The 19198-nt window shown below is 34.7% G+C and overlaps 1 protein-coding gene across 6 annotated transcripts in view; it reads right to left on the bottom strand.

The window, feature by feature from the left end:
- The window catches only part of LOC123536773 (liprin-beta-1-like), a 172050-nt gene extending 163774 nt beyond the window's left edge, over window positions 1-8276 (bottom strand). For 2 of the 6 annotated variants that reach the window (XM_045320183.2, XM_045320184.2), the window contains exons 1-2: window positions 8210-8275; window positions 3812-3948 (exon numbers count right to left, since the gene is read on the bottom strand). In XM_045320183.2, the coding sequence (XP_045176118.2) occupies window positions 3812-3911 (100 nt within the window). In that variant the 5' untranslated portion in view covers window positions 3912-3948; window positions 8210-8275. Of the gene's footprint in view, window positions 1-3811; window positions 3949-8209 lie in introns of all 6 variants that reach the window. The other 4 variants (XM_045320186.2, XM_045320182.2, XM_045320187.2 and 1 more) reach the window with 4 other exon arrangements.
- Window positions 8277-19198: the final 10922 nt, after the last annotated feature.

Below are 19198 nucleotides of genomic sequence, written 5' to 3'. Positions count from 1 at the left end.
CTTTCGCTAGCCAATCAGAGCTTAACTTACAACATTTTACAAATCTACCTGTAGCCTTGACTTTTGATATTTACAATTCTTATGTCGTAATTTGTCAGATAGCCGGTTAGCTCAATCGGTAGGCCACTTGCTTTGTACGCGAGAGGTCCCGGGTTCGAGCCCTGGAATGACTGCACATTTTTCTTACTCTTTGACATTCGAACAAGTTGTCTGATTGGTTAAAATAAAAATAGCAATACTGGAAATCCAAAATATACAGAAGACGTATGTGAATGGGTCGTTCTCAGATCTTCGTTTAGAAGATCAAGTACTTAAGTCAGATTGGGATGGCAACTACACCCGGGTGAGTAGGGTAGCTCTCAGTACCATTCAAACAGTCAAAATACTTAAAGTTTATATAAAACTAAGGTTGTCACAGGAGTGGCCTTGTCACAGAACTAAGCCAATGTTAAAGATGATCTTGCTTGACCTTTGACCTACTGACTCAAAATCAATAGAGGTCCTCTGCTGGTCATGATCAACCTCCCTATGAAGTTTCATGATCCTCGACCAAAGCGTTCTCAAGTTATTGTCCGGAAAAGGTTTAAATATTCCAGGTCACTCTGACCTTTGACCTTTGGAACTCAAATCAATACAGGTCATCTGCTGGTCATGACTAACCTTCCTATTAAGTTTAGTGATCCCAGTCCCAAGCGTTCTGAAGTTATTGTCCGAAAACCTTTTAAATGTTCCAGGTCAATGTGACCTTGACCTGTGACCTACTGACCTCAAAATCATTAGGGGTCATCTGCTGGTCATAACGAACCTCCCTAATAATTGTCATGACCCTAGGCCCAAGCATTCTCAAGTTATCACCCGGAAAACCATTTATTTGTTTCTTGTTATTGTGACCTTGACCTTTGACCTACTAGCCTCAAAGTCGAATGTGACCTGTATTTCATGATGGTTAACCTGTGTACCAAATTTTATGATCCTAGGCCCAAGGGTTCTCAAATTATCATCCGGAAACTGTTTAACTGTTCCGAGTCACTGTGACCTTGACCTTTGATCTACTGACCTCAAAGTAGAACTCGACCTGTATTTCATGATATTACACCTTTGTACCAAAATTTATGATCCTAGGCTGAAGCGTTCTCAAGTTATCATCCGGAAACCATTTAACTGTTCAGGATCACTGTGACCTTGACCTTTGACCTATTGATCCCAAATTTGAACTTGACCTGTATTTTCTGATGTTACACCTGTATACCAAAAATTATTTAAATCGGTCAAGCCTTTCATGAGTTACCATCTGGAAACCATGAAAACCAACGGACTGACTGACCCCCAAGCTCACTCCTATATACCACCCCACACTTATTGTGCATTTTATTTGACCTGGTGGGGAGGGGTTTCGTGACGGTCCACTACATTATTGTGCAGGGTATGTAGTACATGTAACCAGTGTAGCATTGAATTTTAGTCTTTGGTTACCAAAGATTACGGAATTAAACAATTATACTGCTCTACCTATTTTGCTCGTTTTTTGAGATTAGCATTATTTGTGTAAGTCAGAGATTAACTCCGCCACGCCAGGTCAAATAAAACGCACAATACTACTTGCAGTTCATACTTACAGTACTGGTACTGATGATAAACCCGAACAGAAAATGAGGTTTTTTACATGTAACTTTTTTTTTTCTGCAATTTGTAATCAATGGTCAGTATCAAAATAAAGCTTAACATTTGCTGAAAACTTTACAAAATTTAAATTTATATTTAGTTAGCAAACTCACATGAAGTGAGGCCCTGAAAGGGGTTTGTAAAATGGGGACTGTACGAAAGTTGACTGATGATAAATTCGACCACTTTGTCATTTACATAATTTTCTTCGTAGTATTATATTGAAACTTTCCCCAAAAAGCTGCAACAGTCATTCCTGATCAAGTAATGAAAAGTGACCCAATGTCAGGCCTTCATGTGGCGACAGTGAGCATGCGTAATAAAACACCCTCTTCCCCAGTAATTTTAAATAAATATTTTTTATACAGATAAATGTAAGTCATTTATTTATACAGAATATTTACCAATTTCGTTTTTGTCAACACCAGCTGGTGTTGTAAATGGAAACAATTAGATGGTGTTCAATTTTACAAATAACCGATTGCAATCGAATATTTCCAAAGTGGTCGACTTTATCATCTGTCCGGGTTTATCATCAGTACCAGAATATTTTTTTTAGTTCATACATACAGTTCATACTGACATTACAATATTACTCCACTTAAGGACATTCTATTTTTACATGTTATTTTTGCACTTTGTTTATACAGACATGATAACATATATTATTACCAGCAATGTACAGTCACAGTTTATAAAGATATAAAATTCATACAAACATAACTACCATATTACTTGCAATAATGCAATCCATCTGTTGTAAAGTTGCAGCCAATATGTCACTTGCCGCATGGCCACACAACTCTATGGAAGACTTTTTGCTAGAACTCATTTTCAATGTGTACAACCATATATTAGTTCATACAGACATTATGATATTGCCTGCAATAATGCCATCCATCTGCTGTAAAACTGCAGCAAATATGTAACTTGCTTCCTCGGCACTCACCTCCAACACATGGGTACTGCTGTCTAAGCACTCGCCTTCACTTTGTACTATCAAATAAGTCTATACATACATAACTAGAGCTATAACTCTAGATGATTAATACCCCCAGACACCACTTAGATACAGGGAAAGTTATGTTGTCATCATGACATTTGACCTTCAAGTTTGACCTTGACCTTGGATTGAGCAGTGTTGTGCACTATGCATGTCATCTTGAGGTTATCAGTTTATGCTAATATGAAATTCATTCTATTTAACTAGAGATGCTTTTGAGAAAAGCGCATGTCTCCCACAACTGCCCCTATGAAAAATAACTAGTTTCTCTGGATGGTCTTGATGGATGGTGCCCCTATGAAAAATGACTAGTTTCTCTGGATGGTCTTGATGAATGGATTCAATCAGAAGGTCTGGATGAGTGGATCCAATCAGTAATTCAAGGGCCATAATTCAAAAGTGCCTCGGCCGATTTGGCTAGTTATTGAACTTGGCCAAGGTCTTATGGTCAAACACATTTCGTTCAAGTTTGGTGAAGATCGGATGAGAAATGTTCGACTTTGAGTGCGGACAAGCTTTGTGACAGAAACACACACACACACTGGAGTAAATCAATATGTCTCCCACACCACTGTGTGGTGGGAGACATAATTAGAAGATATGGAGTGGACACAAATTTAAGCTAACTAATCTTTGACAACAAGTGTGCAACTGACATTGGACTTGCAACTGCTCTGCATGTTGTCTTGATGAGGTAAGCAATTGATACTTGTTTTACTAAAACCTTTCAAATGGTTTTATTAGATGTTTTGGAACAGACACAAACACAAGCTTTTTGACATTCAACCTGTGTGACCTTGAACTTTGATCTAGTGACCTGGGTTGTGCACTCTGCACATCATCTTGAGGAGGTTACCATTTGATGCCTGGAGTTTAATGAAAATTTTCCCAGTGGTTTAAAAGACATGATAGATGGAAGGAAGGACAAACAGACATGTGTGCCTCCATTATAGTCCCTATATACTTTGTATCTAGAGGTATAATATTATCACTTGCAATAATACTATCATCAGCCAGTAAGGCACTTACTTACTGGCACTTACATCTCGACTGCTCACCTCCAAGGAGGAAAATTTAATGTCATAATAGCTCATATTAACTCTGTACTATCACATTAGTTTCAACATGAAGACATAGTAATATTACCTGCAATAATGCCATCCATCTGCTGCAAAGCTGCTGCTAGTATGTCACTTGCCTCCTGGCCACTCACCTCCAAAAAGGAGGAATTGTTGTTAGAACTCATCTTAACTTTATTCTATCACATTACAGAAAACCAAGCCCTGGAAAGAAATAACACAGTATTCAGTATAGTATATAAAATGCAATAAGTTTTTCCAGTACAGTGGTGAGAAAAAAATGAAAGGCTCTAATTCATCTGAATTTGGTAACTGTTTTGCTTCAGAATATGTCCTTGTCTTGCTGTAGAATATGTCCTTGTGCTGCTTTAGAATATGTCCTTGTTTTGCTTTAGAATATGTCCTTGTATTTCTTAAGAGTAAGAATATGTCCTTGGCTTGCTTTGGAATTTGTCTCTTCTACTGAAAACAACACAACTTTTTGTTTGGTATCTGGTCTGTTCATTTAAAAACAGATTCAACTGATTAAACATTCACTCGATGCTGACACAAGAAAATTTATACTGTTCTGTAACTTTAATTCTCCATCATATCATAAAAAGAACTGCATAAACAGACACCAGTTCCATACCTTTTTTCATACAATGCATTTACTTTATAAAAATCTCTGCTGCAGCGATATTTTCTTATAAAAAGTTCCCACAAACACAGGAAGATCTTAATAAACAAGACACGATTCCTTAGAATGAATACACATTTGTTCTTCTTGACCATAAACCCTTCAATTTTACTATGTAAATTTATGCCATTTTTCATATTTATATAATATCAAACTTTGAACCTACCTGGTATCTTATGAAGGAATCAAGAGAAGCTAATCTATGAAAAACATGGTAGGAAAAAACTACCAGACTAAAAACAGGTGCACCTATAGGTATAACCTACTTGACTTGACACAGAGATCAGCAACTATGATAGGGGGCTGTTTTTATTGGAATCACTTGTAAACAGACATGCTGATTTCCTTCCTCTCTCATGTTAAAATGTTAAAAGATACAAAGTTTTTCTAGATATATATGTTTTAGATAAGACACTGATATATGTCTTGATTCGATCTAGATGAAAATACAGTAACTTTATCAGTACAGTGTTGTTTAATTAGCATATTATTTGTCCTATTTATATATAATATGTGTCTTATCTATATGAAATAAGTCCATTATTATAATTTATGTAATAAGCGTCTTATCTATATGAAATAAGTCCATATTATTTATGTGTAATATGTGTCTTATTGATATGAAATAAGATTCTTATCTATAGGTATTAAAGGTCTTATTTATATAAAATTATATAAAATATGTCCTTTATAAGTATGTGATAAAGGTCTTATATATGTGAAATCATATGAAAGATTTTATTAAATATATAATAAGTGTCATATTTAAACGAAATTATATGAGAAAAGTCCCTTATTTATATGAAAATAAGTGCCTTACTTGTATGTAATAAGTGTCTTATTTATATTCTTATAAATAAGAAAGTCACTCTATCAATTAATGTAATATGTGTGCCTTACCATATAACCCCGTTTAAACGCCCCCGGGAACGATGCATTTTATGAAAAATTTGATTCAAACAATGTCAGTAACTCGTATAAACGCCCCCCTATTCATCCCAATTCACGCACTGACATATTAACCCGATACGTCATCGTACTGGGAATCTGTGCAAAGTCGCGCGCTGAGTGACGTGATCCGAGTTAAATTCGATCAATACTGTAGCGTTTATAGCCCATACCTGCATGTAGCATATTCAGTACTTACACACATTAGATTTATTTGTGCCATGCCTGTTGACGTGTTTAAAAGTTTGTGCTAATAAAGTGTGTGTTTTTTTTTTAAATTCATTTGTATTGTTATGGAATTGTTATTATCTGGATATTATTGTGTTGGATCTAGGACCAATTTTTGAAGGTAAGATTTTTTTATTTTCCCCAAAAAACGTGGGGGGCGGGGGCGTTAATTAGAGGGGGGCGTTAATACGGGGTTATACGGTATTTACTAAAGTTTGTTATGAAATAAATAAGTATATTAATCACATAAAAAGTATCTTATTCATGTATAAAAAGTCTATATGTAATAACAATCCTCACAGTGTACTAACAGCTACCCTACATAGGATGATATCTATAATTAATAAGTTTTATCTTGTATGTTTTTTTTGCTGCCAAAGAAGTTAAACTTGCCAGTTCACTGATAAATTGACAAACTACTGACATTTTGAATGTTTTTATATCCATTCTGTAAAAATAATAGCTCATTTAAGAAAACATTAGCAAAGTGATAAATCTATAACATGAAAATCTCAAGAAACAAGAGGGCCATGAAGGCCTTGTATTGCTCATCTAACCTAGTTATTACCCCAGACAGCCTTATACATACATTTTCCATAGATTTCATTAAAACAAATTTCTGACCAACTTCTATTTAATCAAGTAGAACTTCAATGATTCAATCTTGTAAATCTGGTACCATAATAATAATAATAATAATAATAATGATAATAATAATAACCTAGCTTTTGACTCTAGTTGAACTATTATAACTTAACTTCTTTCATAGTAATCAGCCTTGGTTGAGGAACAGGATGTGAAAAGTATTTTAAATGACATTATAATTGTGCACAACACATGTAAATACTTGAATACATATAGTGATCTAGTAACCTTTATTTAGTTTATTTCTACAGTTTCATTGAGGTGAAAAGAATAAAAATTTAGTAAGGTCCCAATGAAATGCACAGATACCAATTTAATTCAAAAAAGGGCTCTGAAGGCTTTGCATTGCTCACCTGACCTAGTTCTTACCCTAAATAACACAGTTTCTAATATGGCCTAGATTTCATAAAGAAAAACATTCTGACCATGTTTAATGTTACTTAAGTAGATCACTAACCAATTTTTTCAATGATCTGACCTAGTGAAATATATAGTTTTTATTGTATCCCACTTTTGAACAAAGTTTTTCTATGATTTGACCTAATGACCTGGTTTTCCCCAAGTGACTCAGTTACATATTTATCCTAGATTTTAAACAGACAAACATTCTAGTCTAGTATCACGAAGAATAGGTAGAAAATGTGGTCTTTTGAGTATTACCTACATTTCAATGAAACATTAACATTCTGACAAAGGCTTATGAGGATCAAGTTGAAAATGTTGTCTATAGAATGTTATCAAGGGTTTTCTATGGTTTTACCTAGTGACCTAGTTTCAAAGCTTAGGTAAACTAGTTTTGAACTTGACTTAGATTTAATACAGACAAGCATTCTTACAAAGTTTTAAAGAGATATAGTAGAAAATGTGGCCTCTAGAGAGTTAACAATGTTTCTTGTGACCTAGATTTAACCTGAGGTAATTTAACAGTTTTGAAATTTTATGAAGACAAACATTCTGAAAAAGTTCTAGGTTCTTCTTTGATTTGACTAAGTGAACTTGTTTCAGATATCAGATAACAGTGTTTCAAATGTTAACTATATTCTATCGAGACAAACATTCTGACAAAATTTTATAAAGGTTATTAGACAGAATATGGCCTCTAGCGTGTTAACAAGGTCTGCCAATTAATTAACCTAAAGACATAGTGTTTGACCCCAAATGACACAGCAAAGAACTTGTGTGAGATTTTATCTAAGGTAACATTCTGACAAAATTTCATTTAGATTGGGCAAAAATTGTGACCTCTAGAGTGTTAACAGTCATAGCACAACGGACACAAGGCAATCAAAAAGACTCACCTTGAGCTGTGTCTACACAGGTGAGCTAAAATCTTGGGATGACGTGTTTTAGAATACCAAAATTCTAGCCAATACAAAATTCAAACCAAAATGATGGGGTAGTACCTAATTCACTCTGAAAGCGTATCTGTTGCTCTGTGAAATTATTATATTTTCCTCATTCCAGTATTCAATCTTTTTTAGCTTGAAATAATTATATTTACCGGTACTTCATTCTTAAATAATCCAGCATGAAATTATTATGTTTACCTCATTCTTAAATAATCCAGCATGAAATTATTATGTTTACCTCATTGTTCAATATTCCAGCATGAAACTATTATATTTACCTCACTATTCAATATTCCAGCATGAAATCATATATGTTTATGAGATCTCATTATTCAATCTGCCAGCATGAAATTATTATGTTTACCTCATTCTTAAATAATCCAGCATGAAATTATTATGTTTACCTCATTGTTCAATATTCCAGCATGAAATTATTATATTTACCTCACTGTTCAATATTCCAGCATGAAATTATTATGTTTATGAGATCTCATTATTCAATCTCCCAGCATGAAATTATCATATTTACCTCCTTATAAATTCAATCATCAAGCATGAAATTATTGTTTTTACCTCATTATTCAATCTTCAAAGCATAAATAATTATTATATTTACCTCATTATTCAATATTCCAGCATGAAATTATTTCACTGACCTTATCATACAATTTCAAACATTGAGAATATCATACATGTCTCAGAATTCAAAATCTAAACATAACAAGAGCTGTCTCCATAGGATGACATATGCCCCCGATGGCACTTTGAATGAGTAGTTATGGCCGATGTTAGAGTTTAGGACCTTTGACCTACGGAGCTGGGTCTTGCGCGCGACACGTCGTCTTATTGTGTCACACATTCATGCGTAGTTATTTTAAAATCCATGCATGAATGACAAAGATATGGACCGGACAGGCCCATCAATGCACTATCATGAAAAATGACCTTTAACGTCTAAGTCTGACTTGACCTTTGAGCTACGGACCTGGGTCTTGCGCGCGACACGTCGTCTTACTGTGGTACACATTCATGCCAAGTTATTTGAAAATCCATCCATCGATGACAAAGATATGGACCGGACACGCCCATCAATGCACTATCCTTTAATGTCTAAGTGTGACCTTGACCTTTGAGCTACGGACCTGGGTCTTGCGCGTGACACGTCGTCTTACTGTGGTACACATTCATGCCAAGTTATTTGAAAATCCATCCATCGATGACAAAGATATGGACCGGACACGCCCATCAATGCACTATCCTTTAATGTCTAAGTGTGACCTTGACCTTTGAGCTACGGACCTGGGTCTTGTGCGCGACACGTCGTCTTACTGTGGTTCACATTCATGCCAAGTTATTTGAAAATCCATCCATCGATGACAAAGATATGGACCGGACACGCCCATCAATGCACTATCCTTTAATGTCTAAGTGTGACCTTGACCTTTGAGCTACCGACCTGGGTCTTGCGCGCGACACATCGTCTTACTGTGGTACACATTCATGCCAAGTTATTTGAAAATCCATCCATCGATGACAAAGATATGGACCGGACACGAAAATTGCAGACAGACTGACAGACCGACAGACTGACAGACCGACAGACTGACAGACCGACAGGCGGACAGACGGTTCAAAAACTATATGCCTCCCTTCGGGGGCATAATAACATAATATAATTATATCTACTTTAACATTCGATATAATCCCTGTGCATGAAATTATTACACATCCCTTATTATTCCTTACTATTGTAAAGTGTCATTATTATTTACTTGACTATTCTATAATCTACCAAAAAAAAAAAACATATTTCCTCCTTACTCAGTATCTAAACATAAAAGTTAACCATATACATTATTTTGCAATACTGATAAAACATTAATTTTCCTGGTGGACTGATCATCATGGATTTTGTGGTTGGCCAATCCATCAAATCAAATCCTAATGAACAAAATAAAACATCTATTTATTTTATCATTTACAAGTTAAGATCCACAAATTCATATTACAGCAAAATAATCTTTGTGACCAAAACCATGAAATTTCATGCCCACAAATTAAAATGATACATACACCTAACAATTTTTAAGAAAAACAATCACAATGTGATAAAGTACTATTAAATTAAATGGTAATTCAGCAACGTGGAAGTAAACAAGTAAGAATCGAGGTTCCAAAAACACGTTTCTGTTTCTCATACACATGTCTGCTTTCTCTATCTAAAAGTTATTTATAAAATACAGTCAAACTCCGTTCGCTCGAACTCGGGAGTATTCAAGCCCTGCCCTTCGCCTGAACTCCGATCACCGTCATGTCCTGGTTAAGTCCCTATGTAACGTATATTGTTGGATGGCTGGAACTACTGATAACTTGACCAAATTTTTCCAGTCCCATTGAGTTCAAGTGAACAAAGTTTTATTGTACGAACAATAAAACTTCTTTTCCAACAATTCCTTTGTTGTTTTGTTGGAAAATTTGCTAACTTAAACAAAATTAGTATAATTTTCTGCAAGACTTTTGTGTTAAGATATTTTCAGTTACTGTGAAATCATTTAATTTTGTGTGACCTCAGACTCATCAAAGTCAAAATTACATTATAAAATACATAGGAATTTTCTGTTTTCATTTGGAATTAAATTCATAGATTGACAACTGTGAAATCTACAAAAATTAGTCCCAAATGATATTTTAATTAATGATTTTACGGTATTTAGAGATATCCAGGTAACGCAAAATCCTTTAAATCATCATGCTTTAAGTTAAACTAGAAATTATATTAAATTGTATGTGTTGAGACAAGAAGAAATTGCAGTCAAATGATGCCAGTCAGAATCAGGGCTTTATCTCCATTACCTTTTGAGCATTACAGAAATGTTAAAGGCAGGCAATCCTTTTCCTTACAATCCCACCAAAATTAGCAACACAGATGACCCTGAAAAAACTGGAGGAAGGGCCCATTTACCCTGACCGCAAGATACATACCCGAGTCTTGTTGCAAGAATATTTCAGCATGTTTCACTTACACACTGCATTATAGTACGATATCCTTATGAGCATTAGTGCTGACCTGAACAATAGAGATGCTTATAAATGTAATGTACCTGAAAAATACAAAAGTTAAAAGCCATATCTTCTGCTGAGAGGCCCGGAGTTTGCTATGCTTAGATGTTAACCAGTGTCTCATTTTAATAATGTTCTCTTACATCCAGTCCTCTCTGCAAATAACGCTCCCTCTAACTCGAGATTCTAGATCCGCCTTTGATCTAGTAGGTATTGAGTTGGACAGACTTTGACAAAACACACACATATTTAATGAATAATTAAATAAGCTCTCATCATACAGCAATAAACAGACATTGAAACAATCAATTTTAGGCTAATGTAGATCTAGTTTATGATCATGAAACAGGATAGACTACCCACTAAAGTTATCATCTTCAAACAGGACTGAGTGTAGTAGTGGCTGATCACTTTGGAACAGGATAGACTAACCACAACACTTGTCATCATGGAACAGAATAGACTAGCCCCAAACTGCTAATCTTCAAACAAGATAGACTACCCATTAAACTGGTCATCTTGCAACAGGATAGACTAGCCACTACACTGGTAATCTTGAAACAGGATAGACTAGCCACTACACTGGTAATCTTGAAACAGGACAGACTAGCCACTTCACTGATCATTTGGTAAAATGATAGACTAGCCACTACACTGGTTATCTGGACACAGGATAGACTAGACACTTATTTATTTATTTGGGTTTATGGTGCACCAACACAGTATAGGTTATATGGCGCCAAACAGAACTACAAATTTTGGTTTCACATCTCATTTACATCGAAATAAAAACCTTTGACCTCTAAGTGTGACCTTGACCTTTGAGCTTGGGGTCTGGGTTTTGTGCATCACATGTCATCTCATTATGGTGAACATTTCTGCCAAGTAATTTCAATATCCCTTTATGGATGGCAGAGTTACAGTTCGGACAAGAGTTCCAACGCACAGACGGACAGTGCGATTTTTATGTACCCACTTTTGGGTGCATTTTAAACAACATGATTCCTGAGAACTCTTAACTCGTACAAAACAATTCGATGATTTGCTACTGGTATCTGCATTTTACCCAACTGGACTATTTTGCGCTATACATAGCGTAATTAAAATGAAAGAAATACCGATATCTAGTAGTCAAATTAAACAGAAATAATATAATTGTTGTTTTATCAATTATAATGAAATGGATGCATCCTGGCATTTGCGCAAGAATTGCCTTTAATATCTATGGGCTTTCCCAGTTGAGAAAATCATGAACAGTTCATAAATAATCCTTGACCAATTCTTGAACTTTGTTCATGAACAGTTCATGAATAGCTTGTGGAAGTTTGTGAACTACAAATGGGACATTTTACCGGCATCAAAAATTCACGAACTGCATGTGTTCATCAAATGTATGAACTGGATCTATTTATCAAAGTTCATGAGTTGATGGGTTCACAAATTTGATGAACCATAAATTGCAAACTTAATGAACAATTCATGAACTATTCATGAAAAGTTCATCAACTACAAATGGGACTTTTCGCAGCTTCAAGTATTCATCAAGTTGATGAACTCTGTTTCATGAACCAGTGGGGTTCATCAAGATTCATGAATTTAAAGTTCCTGACAATATTTGCCTGTACCCTGAAGGAAAGTTTGACTACTTTAACAATATAATATACACATTGAGACTGAACTCTTACACTTAAAGAAATAACATCGACAGTAAAATGAAAGTAAAATTTAATTACCAGATTCAATCTAAGTCCATTCTTTTGGCAACTTTTACTTACTTTAAATTATCATTATACTGAAACATGGCTGAAAAATGCATTCTTTCAATCATCACACTGACACAATCTTACATTATACATATGACAAATATATATTTAATAAACTTGTGAACATTATCAAGATAAAAGTACAGGTCAGTTAAGATACCAGGCTAGCAGTTGGTTTTTAGTGAGGTTGGTATTTTTAAATATGACAGACAGATGCTGGTCACCAAAGCTTTCAAAATGAGATATTGAAATTTCAAGATATGCATGAGTGCACCTACATGTAGACAACCCCTATGATGTAGAAAAACACCCCTGCTGGAAATTACCTACGTATAAATCCCGCACAATAACTCAAACAATAACATGTTTGATAATTATGATTTTTCTTCATTAAAATGTTTCAATACAGAAAATATTTTTGTATAACATTACAGTATGCACTTATAACTTCTATCATTGACAACCTTTTTTAGTTCAAAGATGCATGAGAACCATAACAATCAAACAATAATATAAACATGCTGTCATTTAAATTATCGTGCAGGAGTAGTAAGACAGAAATTTTCATGAGGAATTTATTTTCGCTATACTCATGAATTGACTATATTCACTAAAATTGAAATGGAGAGTGAAATAAAGAAAATAAAAATAAATGGAACTAATTTTATTGAACATGAGGACGTAATTAAGTGATAGAGAATCAATCAATTACTTACTTGGTTATTCATATTCCTAAAACATAACAACTTCTGAAGTATAGAAAAAGAGTACATGCAGCACCAGAAAATTCTTTTTTGCAGTAAAATTAATAATCTATAAAATGCAATGATATACTAACTGAATAATCCAGATGTGCAATAATATACTAACTGAATAATCCAGAAATGCAATAATATACTAACTGAATAATCCAGAAATGCAGTAATATACTAACTGAATAATCCATATACAAACACTTCCAACTTATTCAAGCTTCCTCTTTTCAATACACTGTTATTAATAGCTTTTATCTAAACATAGTGTATCATATTAAAAAAAAAAAAAAAAAAAAATCCAGTAAACTTTTTTCACCTCTAGAAAAAAGCTCTACCACCTGGGCTAATATAAATACAACACAGAAACAATTAAATGAGATCAAAACAGACACAGAGCAATTTTATGCCCCATTCTGATTACTTTCCCATCTTGAATTTCTTCTATCTGTCATTAAATAAATTGCTTACCTCCCACAACTGACCAAGACCTGCCCTTGGGCAATGGTTTTACTGTTTTTCATTGATATAGGTAAAAATAAAGTGGAAACTATAGAAATAATAACAAAAAATAGCCCTATTATCCTACAGACTCCATGGGGATAGAGAGTTACTGTAAACAAGATACTATTTGTTGCTGTTTATTTTTGTAAGTTGTTGAATGCATATAATGCGTAAGGTCTTTATTATGTTCTATCACATAATTTTATTTTATTTACGGTTTTCATTGCTTTTTAAATAAACAATTGAATGCTTAATTTAGAGTAAAGAAATGACTATTTAATTTATCTTTTACATAATACAGTGTAAATACATGTAGTTTCTTAATTCATATATTAATGACAAATCTGTTTTATGTTTTTGGTTTTGGTGGGTAATTAGGTTCAAACTGACACAGCATTTCATGGTAGAGGGAGACACCAGGTACCTGCCCCTTCCATGCATCTTTTCAGGTACAGGTGGGCACCTGGGTAGAACACAAACCTGCAAGCCAACTGGATGGCTTCCTCAAATGAGAGAATCCTATACCCCAAGCAAGGTTCGGAACAGCAATGATGGACAGGTGATTCAAAGTAAGCAACCTTAACCAGTTGGCCACAGAGGCCCCCATAAAAATAATTATTTAATTTTACTGTTTACAGAAGGTCACATAGGGAATTTAAATATTTTATTTATTTATTTTGTTGGATTTAACGTCGCACCGACACATGATAGGTCATATGGCGACTTTCCAGCTTTAATGGTGGAGGAAGACCCCAGGTGCCCCTCCGTGCATTATTTCATCACGAGCGGGTACCTGGGTAGAACCACCGACCTTCCGTAAGCCAGCCGAATGGCTTCCTCACATGAAGTATTCAAGGCCCCGAGTGAGGCTCGAACCCACATCGATGAGGGGCAAGTGATTTGAAGTCAGCGACCTTAACCACTCGGCCACGGAGGCCCCTGGAATTTAAATATATATAATGTGTTTTAATTAACTATTTTACCTTAAATTGATACGGTCATGTATTTGATTATCATATATTTTGCCAGAAAGTCAACCAATCCATCTGTCCATCCATCCATCCATCCATGCATGCATGCATCCATCCATCCATCCATCCAATCAAAAAAGTATAATCTACATGATACACTTTTTAAATTATTCTTACAGTATTTTGCTGTTTTTTCTCTAAGACAGTAAAATTTTTCATTTTACAGCACCTGTTTAAGAATCTGGTAAAACATTTTGAGATCAAGGAGACCTGCTCCTAAACAAAAATTACCTTATCTGATAAAAACCTGTCAAATCCTAGATAAAAAATATTGGAAACATAGATTTAATGCTACAGATCATCCCAGTGAGATTAATCATTTTTTCTTGATGGAAGCATTTTTCTTCTATATTTATATAACTATACTGGCAGGTGGAATTATTGGTTGATTCACACAATTTGTAACAAGATTTTTTTTTGCTGCTATCTTTAAAATAAAAATGGCAGGGGTCTCAAAATGGCAGAAATCAGAACTACTAATAACACAGATCGAGAGAAAGTTAACCTTAAATTCAAAACAATACAGCCGGCATTATGCATTAAATATCTGAGCTGGAGTTATTGACTTTGTGTCATGTTGAAGTCAGTGATGACATTTTTTAATGAAAACTATTTTAAGTTTATATCAAATCCATCAATGTAAGCAATATGATAAACATTTTTTTACAAATTAATGCAGATTTAGATATAACTTTTAGTTGGAACAATGAAAAGCATGTTAACATTATTCTATACAAATCATTAATCATTTACTGAAGGACAAACTATAATTGTCTCAAGATGCATGTTACTTGCTAGCAAAAATTATGTTATTGTAAACAGGAAATTCTCGGTAAAACTGATGGATGCTCCCCAAGATATCATAATCGCATATTAAAAGAACAAATGTAGAATTCATTGACTGGGAAAATTCCTTGTCTTAGCAGTGAAACTTCCAAAGAAATTTCTTAAGAGCTCCAGCAAATACTTGCTAAGAAGCGTGCACAAGATACATGCACTTCCAGTGGGAGTGAAATTTCCTATGAAGGTTTACTGAACTTCAGCCAAGGGTTGCAGAAATGGTACTACCGTATACTAATATTGAATATTAAAAGGTCAATAACTCAGTGTAAAATCAACCAACCTAAACATGAAGAAAATATGTGCATTTCCTCTTCAGGATAAAGCTTCCTATGAAGTTTTGATAAATTCCAGCTAGTTGATGCGGAGGAATGCTCCGGGCAAAATGGTACTACAGTATACAAATGCTGAAAAATCAAAGGGCAATAATTCAGTGAAAAATCATCCAATCACAACATGAAGACAATTTGTGCATCTCCTATTGGGAGTAAAGCTTACTATGAAATTTTAATGAATTCTAGCCTGTGGTTGCTGAGGAACGAAAATTAGTACTATAGTATACTTTGTTAAATAACTGAAGGGCAATATCTCAGTGACTAATCATCCAACCTAAAAATGAATATGATGTATGCACATTTTCTCTTAGGATTTCTGTGAAGTTTGATGAATTCCAGCCTGTGGCTGCTGAGGAACACTCCGGACAAGAAATGGTATGATAAAGACTGATGTTGAATATTCAAAGGCCAATAACTCTATAAAAAATCATCTGACCAAAACATGAAGACAATATGCCCATCTCATCTTGATAGTGAAGCTTTCCATGAAGTTTTGCTAAATTCAAACCAGTGGTTACTGAGAAATCACCAGACAAGAATGGCAAGACAGACAGATGGACAAAGCGGTGACTCAGGCAGCATAAAATCAGTGTGTTCAGTGACAGAATAGATCCTTCCCTAGTTATATTCAAACATGACTCAATTCATTTTCCAATTAGAGAAATAAGACTGAAAATGTATGATGTTAGGTCACATTTATTACTTCATTGCATCACATGTCATAGTAGCATGCTAGAAAAGAAAACAGCACAAAACAAGCAAATACTTAGTGGATATGGTCAAATGCACAGGTGTCAGTAATGTACCTAGGATACAGAATGGGTCTATAAGCCATAATTATACACTTAAAATTAAAATACATTACAATTATTATGTTTTCTAAGAAAAAAATGCCAACAAGTTATTTTGAAAATATAATTGTAATATATTTAAGTGTATATGGCTCATGGACCCATACTGTATCCTAGGTACATTACTGCCACCTGGGATCAAATGTACATAATCCTTGACATCGTGCTTGAATCAAAATAATATGTATATCTCAAACAATGATTTCTACTTGAATAATATCATTGCTTGTCATTCAGATAGGTACTAGTCCAACTAGTTTGATGTGATCCTAGGAAATATCGAGTTATTTTTCTTATGGGCAACATCTCCACTCACGGCATCCACTCAAAAGACCAAAACAGTGGAGGAAATTTCTGATGAAATTGTCATCGCTGCCGATTTGGGTTTAAACGCTGATTTTGTTGTGAAAATGAGATAAATAAAATTGGAACCTTCCATGTATCCAAAGAAGAATAAAATTTATTTTTATAGCTCTTTGATGTATCAAAAGGGGATTCATTTGTGTAAAAATTATCAAATAATTTCCCAAATTACGAATTTTCTGGTGATTTAAACCTATGTAAGTTACTGTAACTGTACACAATTAACGTTTACTGCGTCTACACGGCAGTATGCACAAACAATAAAACCAGTAACTTTACATGACGTGTAGACAAGCTTACTGTCGCTGAGTGGCTGCTTTTTAATTTCTGACTTTTGCAGCCACCACATGACGTGTACTGTGATTTATTCGCCATTATTTTGGTCCTTCGAAGTTTTGACTGTTGGATTGCCCATCGCAAATATAAAACAATTTGTCGAATTATTTTGACCAAGATGGGTACCTTATTATATCACTCAGGCTTTAATTCCTTCACATCTGAACTCCATAGGGCAAACGAACCACTGTGGCCATAGTCGACCTAACCCTAACCTCTAGTCAGTATATTAGAGTCATAATTTTAGTGGTGCAAAGCCTGGACTATGGCCGACAAAACTATAGGAGTCATAATTTTAGTGGTGCAAAGCCTGGACTATGGCCGACAAAACTATAGAAAGTAGTGTTTCCCCGAAAAGTCTGGTTTACAATAACGCATCTCAGAAAACCGTCTCAAAACAATGGTTAAATGGCTGCTTCCGCTTAAAAACAGAAACTGACTCCGAAATAAAAGCAAGCAAGTAAGATATGAACAATAAAATATTGACAATATGCAAAAACATCTTACTTTTCTCATTTAAATTGTCCGCTTATTGAACCCGCAAATGTTGCAAATGGCGATAAAGGCATAAGGGGACACTATTCTGCAATGTAGTCGAACTAATCTGACGTACAGTTTGTTTTATATTGTGACGGTCAAACTGTAACAGAAATTAAAAAGCAACCACTCAGCGACAGTAAACTTGTCTACTCTGCAATGTAAAGCTGTGAGAAGTAAGGGAAAATATTAATTGTTTGCATGCGTGTGTACGTGGGTGCGTGCGTGTGTGTGAAGGGGTGGTGTGGTATATAAGACTGTTCCTTTCAGATCTGGCGGAAGGCAAATTGCCTCAGAAGCGGTACAAAGTTATGGTCATTTGAGATGTTTTACGAGATCCATTCCACGCATGACGCAAGTCCAGGTGCAACAATTTCTGAGCTACTGGTCTTACCATGTGTCCGTGAGAAAAGCGATATTGGCTGTCTGTCGTGATCTTCTTGTTGTTAAAATACGTAATGATGTTGCCTGGAAGCCAATGTTCCCGTTATTTATAGCAAACGGTGAACTGATGATATTATCGATCATGTTTTTGATTAAAAAGTAATGGAGAATTAAAATAAATCTTCTTGACGCTGCCTTCTCAATGCACGCCCGAAAGCGACAAGAAATACGGCAGTGCACAATTTTTGTTGGGTCTTATCTGGAACAACTGATACGGGGACTGGAAACAGGCATTTATCTTATCTGATGCTGTCGTCCAATCGAAGCGTATGCCGTAGGTTATTCTGCTATTACTCAAACACTTACGCCTTACAGTTTAACTCGTCCTTTCAGTGAAAATCTGGGAAAGCATTTGTTGAATTTTTTGTTGAAAACAAAAGTTCTGCCATGAAATTATTGCCTGCATCTGTTTTTAAATGGAAAATATCTACATTAATGTTACTTTTCGCCCTGTGAAAATGGCTAAATCTAGACTTGTCTTACCCAGAGAAAAAGATGTCGTTTTTTACATGATATTTGCCTTGTTGATTCAGAGTATTTAGAATAAAAAAATTAGGACATATTTTAATGAAAATAACAAGTCAAAACTGTAACCTGTTGCCTGAAAATATTCGTTTATGATATTGCTCTGTTCTTCACCATTTAAATGCGTGTTAAACCTAGATGATTTTCTGCAGTTTTATCTAAAAGTTCGGAATACTAAATGTAACTTCGTTGTCGGCCTTTTTTAAAAAAAATATTGTTATTTTAATTTAAATACATTGTATTTTTCACACATCAGTTTTAAGA

The sequence above is a fragment of the Mercenaria mercenaria genome, chromosome 17, assembly GCF_021730395.1.
Source record: "Mercenaria mercenaria strain notata chromosome 17, MADL_Memer_1, whole genome shotgun sequence".
NCBI classification, from domain to species: domain Eukaryota; kingdom Metazoa; phylum Mollusca; class Bivalvia; order Venerida; family Veneridae; genus Mercenaria; species Mercenaria mercenaria.
Note: the sequence above shows the minus strand (reverse complement) of the source record. Positions and strands in the feature narration are given on the sequence as shown.